Genomic DNA, 20,197 nt, shown 5'->3' with positions numbered 1-20,197 from the left:
AGTGGTGGTCTTTCCAGGCGAGCGCTGCTGTAGGCGTATCAGCTACACAAACGTGTTCAGCACCACAATCAGCTGGGGACCAATTAGATGATGCTGGTCCCTCACTTTCGTTTCTGACCACCATCTCCAGATCACTTGCATCAAATTCCAAGTCCGACAAGTCAGAATCCGGTTCAGCAATAATATGTAAAACATTCATGAAGTATTTTCATTTTCACATTTGCTTTAATCTCTCACCAGATGTTATTTTATAGGTTGTTTGCTTTTCGCTACTCACGCACACGCAGGGAATCGAGGTTAAGTCAGGAAAGGATACTTAACTTTCCTTCTAGCAAAGAAAGTTGAACTAAAACGTAAGGACGAGTTTAGCCAATTAGCGTCCTTTACCCTGAATTTCGTTAAAAGTTGACATCAGCCCCAAAAGAAACAACTAAGGCATTGTTTCCCAACTTTGGTCCTGGGGACCCCCTGTGGCTACAGGTATTTGTTCCCACCAGATTTATAATCAGTGACGACACCTGATAACACTGATCTCATTTAATTAGCTCATATTTTTCTTTTTTTCTACATTCAGAAAAGCACAGAGGTGTGGTTTTTACATTTATAAGACATTTAGAAATATTTCTGCTTTTGCTATTGATTAAAATGCTTAACTCTCTTTTGTTGATTTCATTTTATTTTGCCCTTTCTCTGTGCAGTTTTTCCCCTTCGTCGTATCTTATTAATGACAATTCAAAATGCGCAGAGCAGACATGCTGGCAAACAACATGGAATAATCAAAGGCTGCAACTACTTTAGCATCAGACCAACTGATTAGTAAATAAAGGATTAATGAAACAATTAGAACAGCTAGAAAAGTAGAATGAAAATCAAGATGAAAATATTATACATATACAGTATATACAGTACATCCGGAAAGTATTCACAGCGCATCACTTTTTCCACATTTTGTTATGTTGCAGCCTTATTCCAAAATGGATTAAATTCATTTTTTTCCTCAGAATTCTACACACAACACCCCATAATGACAACGTGAAAAAAGTTTACTTGAAATTTTTGCAAATTTATTAAAAATAAAAAAAACTGAGAAATCACATGTACATAAGTCTTCACAGCCTTTGCTCAATACTTTATCGTTGCACCTTTGGCAGTAATTCCAGCCTCAAGTCTTTTTGAATATGATGCCACAAGCTTGGCACACCAATCCTTGGCCAGTTTCACCCATTCCTCTTTGCAGCACCTCTCAAGCTCCATCAGGTTGGATGGGAAGCGTCGGTGCACAGCCATTTTAAGATCTCTCCAGAGATGTTCAATCGGATTCAAGTCTGGGCTCTGGCTGGGCCACTCAAGGACATTCACAGAGTTGTCCTGAAGCCACTCCTTTGATATCTTGGCTGTGTGCTTAGGGTCGTTGTCCTGCTGAAAGATGAACCGTCGCCCCAGTCTGAGGTCAAGAGCGCCCTGGAGCTGCAGTTGCTGCAGTCATCTTTCCCTTTATCCTGACTTGTCTCACAGTTCCTGCCCCCCACAGCATGATGCTGCCACCACCATGCTTCACTGTAGGGATGGTATTGGCCTGGTGATGAGCGGTGCCTGGTTTCCTCCAAACGTGACGCCTGGCATTCACACCAAAGAGTTCAATCTTTGTCTCACCAGACCAGAGAATTTTGTTTCTCATGGTCTGAGAGTCCTTCAGGTGCCTTTTGGCAAACTCCAGGCGGGCTGCCATGTGCCTTTTCCTAAGGAGTGGCTTCCTTCTGGCCACTCTACCATACAGGCCTGATTGGTGGATTGCTGCAGAGATGGTTGTCCTTCTGGAAGGTTCTCCTCTCTCCACAGAGGACCTCTGGAGCTCTGACAGAGTGACCATCGGGTTCTTGGTCACCTCCCTGACTAATGCCATTCTCCCCCGATCACTCAGTTTAGATGGCCGGCCACCTCTAGGAAGAGTCCTAGTGGTTTCAAACTTCTTCCACTTATGGATGATGGAGGCCACTGTGCTCATTGGGACCTTCAAAGCAGCAGAAAGTTTTCTGTAACCTTCTCCAGATTTGTGCCTCAAGACAATCCTGCCTCGGAGGTCTACAGACAATTCCTTTGACTTCATGCTTGGTTTGTGCTCTGACATGAACTGTCAACTGTGGGACCTTCTAATGACAGGTGTGTGCCTTTCCAAATCATGTCCAGTCAACTGAATTTACCACAGGTGGACTCCAATGAAGCTGCAGAAACATCTCAAGGATGATCAGGGGAAACAGGATGCACCTGAGCTCAATTTGGAGCTTCATGGCAAAGGCTGTGAATACTTATGTACATGTGCTTTCCCAATTTTTTTATTTTTAATAAATTTGCAAAAACCTCAAGTAAACTTTTTTTCACGTTGTCATTATGGGGTGTTGTGTGTAGAATTCTGAGGAAAAAAATGAATTTAATCCATTTTAGAATAAGGCTGTAACATAACAAAATGTGGAAAAAGTGATGCGCTGAGAATACCTACCGGATGTACTGTATATACTGTATATATATATATTAAAATTTACCAAGCAGTTATATGGGAATAATGTATTTTTTTCTTTTTAACAATATGTTCATGCACTGTATATATATATAATTTTTTTTTTTTTTACCAAATTTAGTTTTCTAAATTTTATTTTGTTCCCAAAACACAGAACTTGGCAAATAACACATCACTTAATTAGCTCAATTAAAAACAGAAGCTGGTGGGAACAAAAACTTGCAGCCACAGGACCGAGGTTGGGAAACACTGAACTAAGGGGTCTGAGTCACGTCAATTAAAACTTAAGGCAAAACAAGATAATCAGCAGCAAAAAAGAAGCTGGTTATAATGAAAAGCTGCAACCACTGCGGCCAACCAGGATCAGAGGCGGACATCCCTGGTGTAGGGGAAATGGAAATGGGGAAAACTAAACAGTGGCTACGATTAGAGCGCTTGAAGATGACAGACAGACAGACAGTTACAACCAGAAATATTCAGGATCTACCAATGCAAGTTTTTCAAAGTGCTTTGGTTGACTTCTTTATCAGTCAAGTGATACGCAAAGTCAACCATGAAAATGTATGATGTAGCATTCGTGAGTAACAGGACATCTTATGAACATAGCCATGTCACAGTTGTTCAAGTCCTGTATAATACTGCTGTTTTTAAAACCTTCTGCTAGTTTGTAATTAAGTGTAATTAAGCCTTTGTGAACACAATGATGAGTCTTAATTGGCTTCAAATGTGATGATTATATAAAGCCCACCCATGAAGGTGTTGAAGGTAGTTTGCAATCATGGCTGAGAAACTAAGGAGCTCTCACAAAAGGAGAGAGAGAGAGAGAGAGACAGAGAGAGACAGAGAGAGGGGATGGGACTTCACTGCTTCAGTATAAGAAGATCTCCCAAAAATGGAATATAACAAGATGCCCCATAAAGAAGCATTATAGATTTATGGCACATCTGCAAACATGCCTGGCCGAGGATAGAAAGCCCAAAAAGTTCATCAACAGCCATTAACAACTTAGTCAGGACAACAAAGAAAACCCCTCGTGCAGCAGTAAACCACCTACAGGGTTACACCTGAGGAAGTGCTACAGTGGCAACTATAAGACAAGCACTCAATAAACAAGGACTTCATGGCTGCACTCCACTCTTGACCATAAAGACCTTCAAAGGCCGACTAGACTATGTCTGAAGAAGTCTGAATAGGCCTGCGGAGTGTGGCTCTCCTGATATCTATGCAAATGGATGAAGGTCCAAGTCTATAGAGTCCTGGAGCTTCCTGTCTTGCTATGTGGTTGCAAGGCATGGACGTTATCCAGTGACCTGAGATGAAGACTGGACTTCTTCGGTACTGTGTCTCTTTGGAGAATCCTTGGGTATCGCTGGTTTGACTTTGTGTTGCTCACAGAGTCCCGAACGAGGCACATGACCTGCATTGTGAGGGAGCGTCAGTTACAGCACTATGGCCATGTGGCGCAATTCCTTATTAAGGGTGATGTGGCTCACAGGACCTGAGTGGCTGGACCAGGCCAAGAGGACACCCACGTCACACCTGGCTGTGGCAGATAGACGGTCATTTCCAGAGGGTGGAACTGGACCATGTGTCTGCCTTGCAGGGTTGCAAAGTGGTATATCGAACTGTTTCATCATGTGGTGGGTGCGGCAATGCGCTGTACCAGTGCATGCTCCTCAACATGACCTGTGAAGTTTAAGGAAACTGCTCTATGGACTGATAAAACTAAATTGGAACTGTTTGGACTCATAGACCAGCAGTATGTCTGGTGTGAGAAAGGCCAGGCTTATGACCAGAACACTTCCAACCATCCAAGCATGGAGGTGGGTCACTGATGATGTGGAGATGTTCCTCTCCTGGAGGAAGTGGCAGTCATGACCGTGTAACTGTCATCATGGATTCTTAGAAATCCCTGGCCATTTCAAAGAGGACCGTGATGCCTTCTGTTTGGAAGTTGAACCTTAGTGGTCATTGGACTTTCCAGCAGAACAATAATCCAAAGCTCACCCCCAAGTTAACCAAAGCTTGGCTGAGAATAAACGCTGGAGTGGCCTTCTCTGTCCCCAGATTTAACTTCCATTGAAAGCAGAAGCAGTCAAATATCAGTGAGCTGGAGGCTTTTGCATGTGATGAATGGGCAAAGATTCCAACAGAGAGGTGTAAGAATTTTGTCGGCACTTACCAAAAATGGTTATTAGAAATTACGAAGGCTAAAGGAGGCTCCGCTAAGTCCTGAACCTGGGGTTTGAATAACGGTGCACATTTTTTATAAGCGTTACACTTTTCAACTCAAACCTGAGTCAATTTATATTCTAAAAATGAGTCTATAATTTATGTTTTGTTGTTTAACGAGGCTTTTTGTTATTTTCACTAACCTCGATTCATATCAATAGAAAATCTTTTGAGGTGAGGGGGGTTGAAGATTTCCAAATGCAACTGTATAAACAGAATGGCATGTGGGAGATTTAACAGAAACGCGTGCCTATTGAGGCTCACTGGATTGAACCTGAATAGTATCAGAGCACCAGAAACTGGCTTGAACTGGCGCAAACACTGAACGGCATGACGTCTGTGGAGCTCTAGTCAGGTGCCAGGTATGAGGACATTTGGGCTAGCGCAACACTCCCATCTGGCAAGGCAGCGCATTTAAAAAGCTCAATTTAGGAAATCTGCCACTGTGTGCCCTTGGCAAGTCCTTACCCTTAGCTGTGGGCTTGTCTGGGGGTGTGGCTCCTCCCTGCTCTCCTACTGGCTGCAGCGGTCTGTGAAAAGCATTTGACCTGGTGCTTTGAATTCCTCAGTCCTGTACCAGCAACATGAATGCAAAACCCAAAACAGCAACAGAGCCGGTGACGTGTGCTTCACACAGTCTGTCTCCTTCTAACGCTATTTATATTTATTTATGGCAGGACACCTTGAGGCTTTATACTGCACAGTTGACCCTTATTTTCCAGTGTTGAAAGGTGTGTGGTAATCTAAAGGAAACTTTCAATCAGGTCCCGGTGCTATAAATAAAACCTGTTTCTTGTGCTTCCAAATTTCCAAGGATTCCCAAGGTCCCTTTTCTGAATAATTTGAATTTCAGATTAAATAAGGCCAGTGCCAGCAGTGCTATCCTTTAGACTAAAAATGGTGATCTGCAGTAATGTCAGCAGCACAAGAGCCTCTCAGTGCAGACAAATACTGACTGACTGAAGTCTGATGAGCCCACATGTCTGGCACGGCATTGCTGCCAGGTGTGACCATGTTGTGCATTATAACTCAAGCGGAAAGGTCAAAACTGTCACTTCACACAATACTTTAAATATCAAAATCACTGGATGAATTAACAATTTTAATTAAGGTAAAATCCAAAAAAATACAAAGTTTATGAGATTAATAATTCAACAAGACTTAAAAACACTGAAAAACAGAAAACTGCTTCGAGAATAAACCAGAAAAAGAACAAAAATAACGAAGGAAACAGTAAGTAGCGATAAACTGGCAGTGTCAAAACTCAAATCTTTCTATCTATTATATAGTGCCTTTCATATCTATCTATCTGTCTATTATATAGTGCCTGTTATCTATCTATCTATCTATCTATCTATCTATTTAATCCTACCTACTACACCAATTTCTATCTATCTATCTATCTATCTATCTATCTATCTATCTATCTATCTATCTATCTATCTATCTATCTATCTATCTATCTATCTAATCCTGCCTACTACACCAATTTCTATCTATCTATCTATCTATCTATCTATCTATCTATTGTGACAGATAGGAGGCGCTATCGTCCCCTTGAACCCTCAGACCTGACGCCAAACACCAGATAAAAGTCCAATAATTGTTTTTATTCGGACTAAACAGTGCACAAAGCACCCTCCACTCCACAACACTCATATAAATCAATAACACAATAATAAATCAATAAACAATCTTCCACACCCAGACACGTTGTCACCCTGCCACCCGACTCAGCTTGCCCATCTGGGATCTCCCACAGTCCTTTATAGTCCTTGACCTGGAAGTGCTTCTGATCCCTCAGTCATTGTGATTATCCAGCACTTCCGGGTCAGGTGAAAACTCCTTTTCTTCGTCAGCCTGGAAGCACTTTATTTCTTCCATCCATGTGACTGGGACGTACTTCCGGGCTGTATGGAAAATAAATGTCTCTGTGCCTCCCTGCAGCGTCCCCTGGTGGCCCCGACATTATCCAGCAGAGCTGTGTATTAAAACTTCATAGTCCATGATGCCCTGCTGGAATTAGGGGCATCTCCACGTAGCAGGGAGGGCTCCTTCTGCCGGCTTGGAGGTATTGGCCGGGATAAGCTGCCAGCCATAGTCCACACTATCTATCTATCATATAGTGCCTTTCATATCTATCTATCTATCTATCTATCTATCTATCTATCTATCTATCTATCTATCTATCTATCTATCTATCTCTGTTATACAGTGCCTTTCATCTATCTATCTATCTATCTATCTATCTATCTATCTATCTATCTATCTATCTATCTATCTATCTATCTATCTATCTATCTATCTATCAAAACAAAAAGAAGAGGGGACAGGAAACCAAAGGGAAAATGAATGAAAATGTAGAAAATCTCTTTAAGTGGGCTATTTCAGATACCTGTGGATTTGTATTCAGAGCTCCTGGGGTTTAAAGCTTATCCTCGCACTCCTCAGTACAAGGCAGGAACGAACCTGAATGGCAGACCAAGTCGGGCCTCCCAAGGTACTTGGCTGGCAAAGGAGGATTTTGTGCCTTTTGCATTCTCGTGACTCACACGGCCAGGGGACTGATACCAGGACTTGCCAGCCGGAGATTCCCCAGGGAAGGGAGGTGCTGAGGGTGTGGTACTGACACTTCCACTTGTCAGAGTGTCTCCGCCACAATAGTAACAGAAAGTCACAGAAATGCAAATGTGATGGTTTTGCCTCAGGCTGTTTCTTCAGGTGCTCCCATCTTCCAGGAAAGCTTGTCCCACTTTCACTGTGTCAAGATTAGGAATGAAACACAGTGGGACACGAGGCCTTTACAGGGTTCTTAGTTTGTGTATATTGTACTCATTAATATAATAAAATGGCTTCAGTTTGTTTTTGGTTAATGAACAGGGTGAGATCATAGTCATGTATTACAATTATATGTGAACAGCACTATCTATATAAATAAATATATGAATGTCTGTCTGTCTGTCATCTCTCTGGGCATCACTCATATTTTCCAACCCAAATTAAGGATGCATAGAAACAGGGTGCCGTGGAAGTTTTGGCATAAATTAAAGGTAAACCCACTTAAAAAGCAGCATACGGACTTCAACAGGAAAACATTTGCATTGCAGGTCCGATTTTGCCATTCATGTTCTGTAGAAAAAAGTCAGCATGTTTTGCTACTGTTGTCTCCTTTTTTCCATTTTCACAGTGGAGGGGTTAGTGTGTCCCAGTGACCCCATGCTGTCCGGTGGTTATCGCCCCATGGTAGACTCATTTCTGGTGGGAGTGGGACGCTTCCGGGCCTGCCCTTTCTCATTGAATCTGTTCATAATTTTTATGGACAGAATCTCTAGGCGCTGGCAAGGAGCAGATGTTGTCCAGTTCTGAGACCTCAGGATCGCGTCTCTGTTTTTTGCAGAAGATGTGGTCCTACTGGCATCAGCCGTCTCCTGACCTGTGCCATTTTAAACCCTTCATGGACCGTAGATACAAATAAAGGAAGTGAAGGCCCAGTTGAGTAGACAATTGATTTGGCTTTTGTACGGCTTGCATTAGTATTTTACAAAGCCTTTCATTTACCTACTAAAGAGCTAAATAATTAGGGTGAAGTGTGGCACTGCCCTCTGGTGGAAGATGGTGGCACTATCTTTTCCTCATATATCTGCCCTTTTAAATGACTATTCTCATTGATGGGGTTATTGTAGTGCCAGGGATCTCCTTTTGTTATTTGTCAGCCATTTTCCTCCCACCGACTGAGGTTCCAATTCTTGTTCGATGTCTTTTTTGTTCAATTTGGAGTGGATGAGGTTTTGTTACTTTTGTTAATGATCCGCTGTGTTGTCTTTGCCCTTTTTATTTTTTGTATTTTGCTGGAGGTTCCCCAAAGGCAGGGGGACCTGCCAATCACAGCCAGAAACTGCCCTCCACTCTCGAAAACTGAAGGGTCTCTCATAGGGTCTGTCAGCTCATTTTAAAGTTTTAGGAAGTGCTGAGTTACTGTGATCTTCTACATTTGTTGGGATTTTTGGATTTTGACTTCATGCTCTGTTTTTGACTTGCTGTATCGGAACTTTGGTTGCATTGGATTGTTTTATTCTTTTGGGCAAATCCGACTGTCTGTACGCTCCATGGAGCATCATTGTGATCAAAGAGCATTTTTGTGAAGAATAGAATCTTTTATTTTATAGAGCTTCTACGTGGCCCTTTTTGTATATAGCCAGGGTTTGTGATGGGGCTTCCCCCTCTTCTAGCCATTTTTGGAAGTGCTTTTGGGACTTAGATGCTATGGGACTCCCAGTCATAACAGCTTTCTTTTTGTAGCAACGCATTGGGCCGACCTTTCCTTAAGCGACATTTCCGTCACTGGCCTGTGACTGACCTCTGTCATATCAAGCTGTTGTGACACCCCTCCCCCCCATCAAATCACTGTGGGACATATTTGGACACCCGGGTGCACACTCATCATCCTCTGAAAACAAGTAGACCATCTGTCCGTTTGCTGAAACTGTGAAGTCATTCTCAGTCAGGGTCATAGGACACCTGTTGAAGAGATTCCAGCGTGCTACAAATAAATCTGTACTTACAGCAAACCCAAGTGCCCTCACCAGCTAGCACTGGAAGCTGCTTTAGAAAAGTGAATGGTGGCAAAATTGGATGCCATCATGAATAATCCCCTCCGTCCCCTCCAGGAGACGCTCTTTTGGATCACGGGTAGCTATGGGCTCATTCCACTGCAGTGTGCTAAGAAGTGCCTCTGCTATCAGGCAATGTATTTGTTTAGCAATTGATTGATTAAACGTATTATCTGTCCTGTGAGCCTGTATTCTTGTTTTTTATATTTCTGCTGTTGTATGCATTTGAATTTCCCCATGAGAGTAATAAAGATTATCTATTTGAATGTAAAATATAAAGCAGTGTAGCAAACAGTCTGACTTTAAGGACCTTCTGACCTGGGCTGAGATTGATGAGCTACAGTAGCATGGGCTGAATGTTCTCTTGTTGTCAAAACTTTCTTTATGTTTGTCATGAGTGTGCCCTGCGATCTGCTAGTCCTTGGTTGGTCTGGTTTCTGCCTTGTGCCTACTGCTACCAGGTACCTTGACCTCTGCCACCCAGCAATCCTAGAATTGAAATAAGCATTATAGTAAAATGGATGGAAGGATGAAACTCCATTTACAGTAAATCCTCACTGTTTACGGATTCTGTTGCAAAGATTCGCTTACCCGGTATTATAACAGTGTAACCCATATCCCACCCACAGGCCCACAAAAAAGATAAATAGATAAAATAGATAATGATTAATTAATTTTAAAAAAAAATGCTAATACACAGGATGTTACAAAAAATAAGTAGATAAATAACTAACAATTAAAAAATATATAAATAATAGTAATAAAATAGGAAATAAATAAATAAAGTTCAATCGGGTGCAATTGTTTCCAAGGATCTAAAATAAGAAACAAAAGGTTGCCAGACCTTCAAAAACCCATCAGCCCTCCCTCTCAGACTAAACTTGATTTTTTCAAGTTTTAAAAAGAACATAAGATCCTTCAGCCAGCGGGCCATGCTCGGGGGATGCGGAGCCTTCCAGGACAATAATATTCTACGTTGTGCTAACAGTGAAGTGAAAGCGATTGCATTTAATTGTGTATTATTAAAAGACGTATCATGATCTCCAGGAACCCCGAATATAGCGATCAAAGGACAGGGTTCCAGTCGGATTCCAAAAACATGAGAAATAATGTCAAAATAGGAGGTCCAGTATAACTGGTTTTTGGGGCAAAGAAAAAACATGTGGCTTAAATTGCAGGGAGAGGAGTTGCATCGGTCTCATAGGTCAGGAACATTGGGATAAATTTTAGATAGTTTAGACTTTGACCAATGTAGCCTATGTACTACTTTAAACTGAATAAGAGAAAGCGTTGCACAAGATGAGGAAGTACAAATCCCCTTAACTACACTATCCCAGTAGCCTTCTCTGAAGTCCAGACCCAACTCCTCTTCCCAATTTGAAATAGTTTTATTGTCATTGAAAGAACAGTATTATATATTTGCGAGGTAAGAGATTTCTTATGTGAAGAAAGTTCGAATAAGTCTTCCCAAGACTGTTTAGGTGGGCGAATGGGAAACTCAGAAAAATAGTGGAAGCACAGTGTCTAACCTGAAAATAACGAAATAAATGAAATGAGGGCAAACCATATAGGAACGACATATCCGTAAAGTTAAGAAAGATATTATCCTTATAAAGATCGGAAAAACATGTAATGCCCTTTTTATCCCATAAATTAAATGCAGAGTCTAAAAGGGAAGGGGGATAAAGGTGATTATTACATAGTGGGGCCAGAGCTGAAGCAGAAGCAGATTTGAAGTGGCGTCGAAATTGATGCCATATCTTAAGAGAGTTAAGTTCAACAGGGTTATCTGTATATTGAGTAAGGGATACAGGGAGGGATGAAAATAATAAAGCGGGGAGAGAGGTCGAAAAACATGATTGAGCTTCTAGCTGACACCAAAATGCCTGAGGATCTTTTAGCCAATAAATGTATTTTTGGATGTTAGCTGCCCAATAATAAAACATCAAATTGGGTAAAGACAGACCTCCACTGAGTCGGCACTTTTGTAATAATGGCTTGCGAATTTTGGGAGACTTACCTCTCCATATGAATGAGGAGATCATTTGATCAATAGATTTAAAAAAAGATTTGGGTAAGAACAAAGGAATGCACTGGAAAAGGTATAAAAATTTGGGTAAAACATTCATTTTAACTACATTAACCCTGCCCAATAGAGATACCGGCAAATTAGCCCATCTTTGAAAAGCTGACCTTACATGAGACAGTAGAGGAGTGAAATTAGCAGCCCGTAAAGCCTTAGGTGAGCTAGTCACATTCAATCCTAAATACTTGAAACCAGTATAACTCAGGTGGAAGGGAAGGTCAGTCTGTCTAAGCCGCTGCGCAGCTTTGTTTATAGGCAAGCATTCGCTCTTTTGAATGTTAAGTCTATATCCAGAGAAGAAACCAAAATCTTTTAGTATTTCCATAACATGTGCTAGGAATTAGTCGGGTTTGTGAGATACAGAAGTAAATCATCTGCATACAAGGCCACCCTGTGTTCTATATTTCCACGAGTCATGCCTTGGAACAAAGAGGAAGTCCTGAGAGCTATCGAAAGTGGCTCTATAGCTAAAGCAATAAGTAAGGGGAGAGAGGACAGCCTTGGCGTGCCACGCGATAGAGGAAAAAAGTCAGATGTTATGTTATTGGTACAAATAGAAGCTAGGGGGGAAGTATACAAGAGACGAATCCAAGAAATAAATCTATTGCCAAAGCCAAATTTCTTCAGGACTGCAATGAGGTACTCCCACTCCACTCTATCAAATGCCTTTTCAGCATCCAATGAAATGACCACTTCAGGGAGAATACTATGATGTTTGGAGTACAATATATTAAAGAGGGTGAAAATATTAAAAAAGGAGTGTCTTCCTTTGATAAAACCTGTCTGTTCATCTGAAATAATAGATGGGAGGACTCCTTCTATGCGAGAAGCTAACAGCTTGGCCAGAATTTTCACATCCACGTTAAGAAGGCTTATGGGTCTGTAAGAAGTACAAAAAGTCGGATCCTTCCCTTCCTTAAGTAATAGTGAGATAGAGGCCTGTCTCAGCGTCATGGGGAGAGAACCTTGCTCTAATGATTCCTCAAAGACAGACAAGAGTAATGGGGCTAATTTGGGATAAAATTTCTTATAAAAATCTGAAGAGAATCCGTCAGGACCAGGGGATTTACCCGATTGTAAGGATTTAATCGAAAATATGACCTCATCCAAATTAAGGGGGGCATCAATTTCTACTACTTTAACTGCCTCAACTGTGGGGATAACTAAACTGTCAAGAAACTGCTGCATATTTCCTGAGTTGGGAGGAAACTCTGAGGTGTAAAGACTGGTATAAAATGCCTTAAAGACAGAGTTAACTTCAATTGGGTCAGACGTCAAAGTACCTGATGTATTTTTTATTTGCATTATGTGATGGGCGGCATTATGTTGCCTTAGTTGATGAGCTAACAAACGAGAAGCTTTCTCCCCGTATTCATAATAGTTACCACGAGACTGTAATAACAGCTGCTCCACCTCACTCGTTGACATCAAGTCAAACTCAAGTTGCAAGTTAAGACGCTGCTTATATTCTTCTGGAGAAGGCTTCAGGGCATACTGGTGATCAAGTTTAAGAATTTCTGTAGAACTATATATCTATGTTATATAGTGCTTTCCATTATCTATCTATCTATCTATCTATCTATCTATCTATCTATCTATCTATCTATCTATCTATCTATCTATCTATCTATCTATCTTAAAGTCGTAACAAGGTTTCCGTGCATGAATCAGCAGAGTGATCATTACCGATCCACAGAAAGTGAGAGCTCCAGGTCAGTATATCCACCCCAGCCTACAGCCCATCTCTCCCCACCAGTCGCCACCCAGGCATCCTGCCAGGAATCTAACCCCATTATTCCCATAAGATCAGTGTTTCAGTATGTGCCATTTCCATTTCAGCAGAGTTTTCCAGTAATGTGACCACCACAAATAATGAGAATGAACTGTATCAGCTACTGATACTGGTTACATTTGCCATTCTTCCAAAAAGTAAGAGAAACCAAGAACTGAACAAGCTGAGTAGATCATTGAAATCTGAACTGAAAATGCTCAAAAACACCTAAGCCTGCTTGTAGTTTTGTGGTTCACGTCTGGCTGCTCTTCATTGACTGACTGATGTAATATTTCATCAGGCTCAGCTGCCCTTATCTCAGGGTCACAGTGCCCCCTGTTGTGAACACTGCATAATCACAGGAGAAGGTGACATGATGGAAATCTCAGGACACATAAACACTGGGCTTCGTGCCAAACACATACCAGTGTGGTCATCAGGGGGGCACATGTCAGGTGTGCGTCTCACCCAAAAACACCTGCCATATGATGCAGAAACACTCAGCCTGACCTTTAGTCTTGTGACACGCAGCTCTCCAGATGAACACAGCAGATATAATATGATAATGGCACACAATGGGACATGGGAGGCTTGTGACGAGGCAGCTGAGCTGGTTGGGCTGGCAGAAAAACAATAAAAATCTACATTTACTTCATAGGAAGGAAGGCTGAATGTTAAATAAAGCTTCTGGTCCATTTTGAATGCCATGTGGAGCTATATATTTTACTGATGTGTAGTGCATTCAGCGTAATAAATAAAATATATTTAAAAAGACAGTTAAACCTGGAATTAAAATCGTAACACCACAAGGGTAAAATTCCCCCTTGTTTATTTCTGTTTAGTAATGTCCATTCAATTACTTCAGTACAAATTTACAGGGACAGTAACCAACCCCTCATAGGGCACATTCACCCAAAGGGTCATTTCAGAGTTTCCGATAAACATTAAATGGAAAGAAGAATCTCAACAGAAAGCCAACAAGGATAAGGTGGAAATGTCCAAATGGCAGTATTCAAACCTGAGTCTCTGGAGCTATGAGCAGTAACCACTGTGCCACCATGCAAAAGATTCAATTGAAATAAATGTATTTTCATATTGTATGCCACTAATTCACCATCCACCCATTTTACGAACCACCTGTTATCTTGACAAAGCCAAGGAGAGCTTAAGTGTATCACTTAATATATGGATGAACAGCAGTGGCCAGTTATGGTCTACCTGAAAACCCTCATTTCGATTGGTTTGGATTAGGAAGTCTCAAACATGGCAAAATACGTGTGAGGTTTCCTAAAAGAACAATAAAGTTAGGGCCAACCTGATCAGCTTGTCCAGGGACGTACATTCCAGATTCCTCTGACCTTAAAACTGCTAATTGCAAGTTAAACCAAACATATAGCAAAACCTCCACAAGAGGAAGGATGACCATAAACCTTTGGCTTGTGGCAAAAGAAAAATGAAAAATCTTTATAAATGAAGAATATATTAGAAAAAATAAAATACAAGCAAAAATGGGCTAAAAGACATTGTATAAAAGGCAATCCTAATCAAGCAAGTCCAAATCCACAGTCCAATCCAGAAAAGCAGGGACAACAGCAGCATGAAAACAGAGAAAATCTGATGAAAATAGCCATTCTCACAAACCCCCTTCAATAACTGAATGTTCATATCAAGGTGGCCCCGCCTCCTAGGGCTTCACCCACAAAGCACAAGGACAACTAGAACATTTAAATGAACAGCACTTAACTTACTGAGTTGGAAGAATCCTAAATCACCTTCTCATCTTTTAAGTCAGTGGGTAACTGATGTCATATACTATTTGAAACTGGAAAAAAATCTAATTCACACTTTGAGGATCTGTGCAGAACGTTTTCAAAACCTGGCAGGATCTAATCAATAACATTTCAGAATACGCATTTAAATTGAGGAAGCAGGTTCTCTCCCTCTTTTACTCCATTTATTTCTATTCATTTATTATTTTATCTATTCATTTGTCTTTACTACCATAAAGTTTTACTCCGCTGGCCTAGCTCTCTTTCTCTGTAATTTGTTTCGAACCTTTTTCTTTTTTTCTTCTAGTAAAAAAATAAATGAACAGTACACAATTATAAACTTCACAGAAAATACAGATAATTCAAAAATTAAAGCATTAAACACATAAACATACACTAATACATAACAATGTGTGACTTTACTAAATAAAAAATAAATTACTGATTGATTGATTGATTGATTGATTGATTGATTGATTGATTGATTGATTGATTGATTGATTGATTGATTGGTTGGCTGTCTAATTAATTCATGGAGTAAAATGCTTGTTTTATGCTTCAGCCAGCAACCGTACCACATGTACTTCAGAAGAGGTCACCCACCTGAGGCATAGCATGTTCAGGCCCGGCCATTACTTGAATGGGAGATCATCTTGGAAAAGCTTGGGTTGCTGCTGAAAGCGGTGTTGGCAAAGCCAGCAGGGGGCACTTACCCTGTGGATCTCAATGAGCCAGTGCAGTGACAGGGACATTGTGCTGTCCTTCAGATGAATCACAAGACAAACAATGTCCTGACTCTCTGTGGTCATTAAAGACCACCGGGCATCTTTCATGAAGGGCAGGATGTTAGTAATAGCAATAACTAATGTGTGATGAGTGTACTGGCACAAAATGGCTGCCGTCGCATCATCCAGGTGGGTGCTGCACATTGGTGGTGGTTGAAGTGGTTCCTCCTTCTCTATGTAAAGAAACATGAGAGTCTTGAAAAGCGCTATATAAATGCAGCGTCTTCTTCTTCTTTGGCCTTATTTGTATTTTCTGTCTTGTTATTGTTTTTCTTCATTTTGAAGTATTGTTTTGATTTGTTTGTAAATTCTGTTTAGATTCATTTACTATTTACATGCCCTTTGTTTTCTGTGGGTGATGTCACTGCTCCTGGGTCTTCGCCTGCCTTTATACTGAGGTCAGACATTGGACCCCAGCAGTGGATCAGTGAGAACTGTTTGGAGCGTTTTATTGCAAAGTATTGTTTTGTTTGTATTTCTGGATTTGGGGATTTTTTTTAATTTTTTTTTTGCTTTGTTCTTGAATTTTGACTCTTGGATAACAGACTTGGATTTGTTAGCCTTGGGTTGCCCTTTAATGCATAACTATTTTTTGCCTTTTGAAATTCGTTGCTCTTTTTTTTTCAACTTTAAATAAATGTCTTCATTAAATAAGATTGTCTCATCGAGCCAGGGGTTTGAACCGTTTTTTTCTCTCTCATAAGGCCTTTTGGTGCTTTCTGAACTTTTAGAGCCATTTACGGCCACTTTAGGCCAAAGTCTCCAAGTACTAGTTGGTGTTATGTTTCGCCTAGGACACCGACCCTGACTGGATTTCAAAGTTTCATGTCACCTCTGTTATGTTCATTACTCAGTATTTTATTTATGTTAATGATACATTTGTTAATTAACTACATCATTCCTTATTTGTGACTTTGTCTCCAGTCCTTTCTTATGTGCCATGTGTTTTGTCAGTGGTTCCCCATCACTGCCCTATAAAGGCGAGGGTTTCCCACAGTTCCTAGGGAGTTGTCTGTTGTGAATTTTCCTTGTGCTTATTGTTATTTCTGGATTTATGGCCTTCTCCTCCATTTTTTCAACATCACCCTTGGAGTCTTGTATTGAGACATGGAGCATTGGGCATAAACTTCCACAGTAACAAATTTGTTTTTATTTTAAGTAACGCGGCTATTTTTACTTCAATAAAGTACTCTTTACATTAAAAAATAACCTGACTACGTACCGCACGTTGCTTTTAACACAGTACCCCCCTATACCGCTGACGGATTGATTCCAACATTGATCATTTTTTTGAAATTTTGTACTAAGACTGTTGTGTTCTCTCATGTCTCACCATGAAACCTTTTTTTCCTTACTTTCTTTGTGTAAAATGACTTCACAGTGAAATTATCTACCCACTTAAATTACCAAATTACTTTGTTGTGGAAGTGATTGACAGATGGAAAGGGGGTTTTCAAGCTCAGTGGCTAAGACACTGACCCCAAAAAGACGTATGGATGCCAGTTTGATTTCAACTGTTGAGTCACTCAATGATTTGGTGGACCTGTAACAGTAAAGCATCTTCGGATGATGTTATGCACTGAAATGAATGGTATAAAATAATATTTGTTTTTTAATTTCATATTACATATAGTATTTAATTCTATAGAATGATCAAATAGGCATGGGGCTCGACCGGGCACAGCCCGAAGAGGCAACGTGAGTCCTATTCCCTTGGGTTCACCACCTATGTCAAGGAGGTCGGGTGCAGTGTGTGTTGGGTGGTGGTCGAACAGTGATGTGGGCTCTGCATCGGTCTGTCGTGGTGAAAAAGGAGCTGAGCTGTCAGGAAAAGCTCTCAATTTACCAGTCAATCTACGTTCCTACCCTCACCTATGGTCATGAGCTATGGGTAGTAACCGAAAGAACGACATCGCGAATAGAAGCGGCTGAAATGAGTTTCCTCCGCAGGGTGTCTGGGCTTTCCCTTAAAGATAAGGTGAGAAGCTCAGTTATTTGTGAGGAGCTCAGAGTAGAGCCGCTGCTCCTCCGCATCGAGAGGAGTCAGATGAGGTGGCTCGGGCATCTGATCAGGATGCCTCCTGGATGCCTCCCTGGTGAGGTGTTCCAGGCACGTCTAACCAGGAAGAGGCCCCGGGGAAGATCCAGGACACGCTGGAGGGACTATTTCTCCCGGCTGGCCTGGGAACACATCGGGATTCCCCCAGAAGAGCTGGAAGAAGTGGCCGGGGAGCGGGAAGTCTAGGTATCTCTACTCAAGCTGCTGCCCCCGCGACCTGATCTCGGATAAGCGGAAGACGATGGATGAATGGATGGCTGATCAAATAGTAACAAACGTACATTATTTGATTTTTGACTTAAACAGTCCGTCTTTATTTCATAAGCATGTTCACAAATAGCCCTATCAGAACGCTCTATAAATCATAACACGGGATCAAATACACCGAAAAGGAAGCAGTCACATATCGCAGAAAATGGTCCTGTTGTTACGACATGTGTCAATGATCTCCAGAGCAGTGGGACCAACAGCTGATAAGGTGCTGATTCCTCCATATGTCAGTGAGAGGCTCCTCATACCATAGGCCACAAGTCACTGTCACTTGAGGCATTCAGTAAAAACACACGGTAAGGGGTCAGAGGTCCGGACACTGAATTGGATTGAGCAGATCTTGAGACTCTTTAATTTATGTTGTTGCAGAATATGTGTCAGGTGTCAAGACTCTAATTCTGTGTTTTTGGGTGGAGAGTTCTGTCACCGTATAAACAGATGTTTGAAGTTGGTGTATAATTAGAGTTGTAGGTGTGTGCAAATATTGCACCGTCAGAGCTGCATTTTAGAAAAGCACCATTGGGTTATTTTTTATTTTTAAACTTGTTCTGAACTCTTCTCATTCTTCTCTTGCTCTTATTTTCCTGCAGCTCCCCAACATGTTTGGTAACCTAAGTTCCACCCTGATGTCACTCATGATCGGCTCCTACGCATCTTCAGCGGTCACCTTCCCTGGGATCAAGGTGCGTTGGTCTTGGCTCTTAAGGTGTACTGAGACCCATGGGAGGTGAAGTACAACTCAAAGGCTCTAAAGGTTCTTGGGTTAAAGCTCCAGGAAAAGATACTATCATAAGGAAATGCTGACCCATTTTCATGTTTATAATTGATGTTCTGTAGTAATTATATAGTTTTTATATTGAATTTATATTCTTTCACGGTAATGATTGTGTGAGCTTGAAGGGAGATGGATGTATACAGTATGGAATACCTTTTGTGCCAGACTGAAAAAATGAAATTTCAATTAGAAAATAATAACATGAAAAAGAACAGTTATACATTGGCGTGCAAAAGTATTTAGTCGTAATTTTCTTCTTCGGTTAAATATCTACAGAAAATTGTTTATTTGGACTTTGGGAATGCATGGTACAGCATAAGAGTTCACATTCAGAACATTGAATGGATAATAGATTGATTGTGTACAAATTGTCTGATGACTTTCAAGGGGTTGAATACTTTTGCATGCCACAGCATCCATTCATCCTTCCATTTTCTAACCCGCTGAATCCGAATACAGGGTCACGGGGGTCTGCTGGAGCCAATCCCAGCCAACACAGGGCACAAGGCAGGAACCAATCCTGGGCAGGGTGCCAACCCACTGCAGGACACACACAAACAGCACACACTAGGGCCAATTTAGAATCGCCAATCCACCTAACCTGCATGTCTTTGGATTGTGGGAGGAAACCCACGCAGACACGGGGAGAACATGCAAACTCCACGCAGGGAGGACCCGGGAAGCGAACCTGGGTCATGCCACAGCATACGTAAAGGAATGTGAATAAAACACAAAATTACATAAAAGTCACTTCCTGCAATGAATCTGTAATAAAATGTCATTATTTTCTTTTGATTCCATAATGTACCTACCTTAAATGTATTATTATTTCAAAATGGAATATTTTGTAAAACTTTTTTTATTTAATAATATGAATTTTCTGAATAACTTTAAAAATATTTGCACAGTCTGTTATGATGGTTTAATCCAAGGCTGTGGAGTCAGATTTGGAGTCGGAAGCAATTTTTGTGTTACTGGAGTCAGAGCATAGTTGGGGGGTCGGAGGGTAAGGATTACCCAGAGCCCACTGAGAAAGAGGGTGAGCGTGTGGGGGTCTCCAAGTCTGAAATGGAAAGTTTGTTTTTGAGCGGGATGGGGGGCACAGGGACTGCTTATATACAGGGCCCGGAATTCTGTGCTACACCCCTGGTCATTGGCAGTAAGAATGTGTCAACTCTGACTCCGACTTTGACTAAATCTAAATTGTAATATAACGTATTCAGATTTCCAGTTTCACATATACTAATGTGAATACATTGTTTTCTTTCTTCTAGACTTTTGATTAAAAATACAGCCTTTTGTTTTTAATTTCTGTATTATATAAT

At 41.1% G+C, this 20,197-nt stretch overlaps 1 protein-coding gene across 1 annotated transcript in view; it reads left to right on the top strand.

Moving 5' to 3' along the window:
- The window catches only part of slc43a1b (solute carrier family 43 member 1b), a 62,449-nt gene that overhangs the window by 24,714 nt on the left and 17,538 nt on the right, over positions 1-20,197 (top strand). Inside the window, exon 6 of the mRNA XM_039767603.1 lies at positions 18,688-18,780. Coding sequence (XP_039623537.1) covers positions 18,688-18,780 — 93 coding nt within the window. The remainder of the gene's footprint in view (positions 1-18,687; positions 18,781-20,197) is intronic.

The sequence above is a fragment of the Polypterus senegalus genome, chromosome 10, assembly GCF_016835505.1.
Source record: "Polypterus senegalus isolate Bchr_013 chromosome 10, ASM1683550v1, whole genome shotgun sequence".
In the NCBI taxonomy this organism is placed as follows: Eukaryota; Metazoa; Chordata; class Cladistia; order Polypteriformes; family Polypteridae; genus Polypterus; species Polypterus senegalus.
Note: the sequence above shows the minus strand (reverse complement) of the source record. Positions and strands in the feature narration are given on the sequence as shown.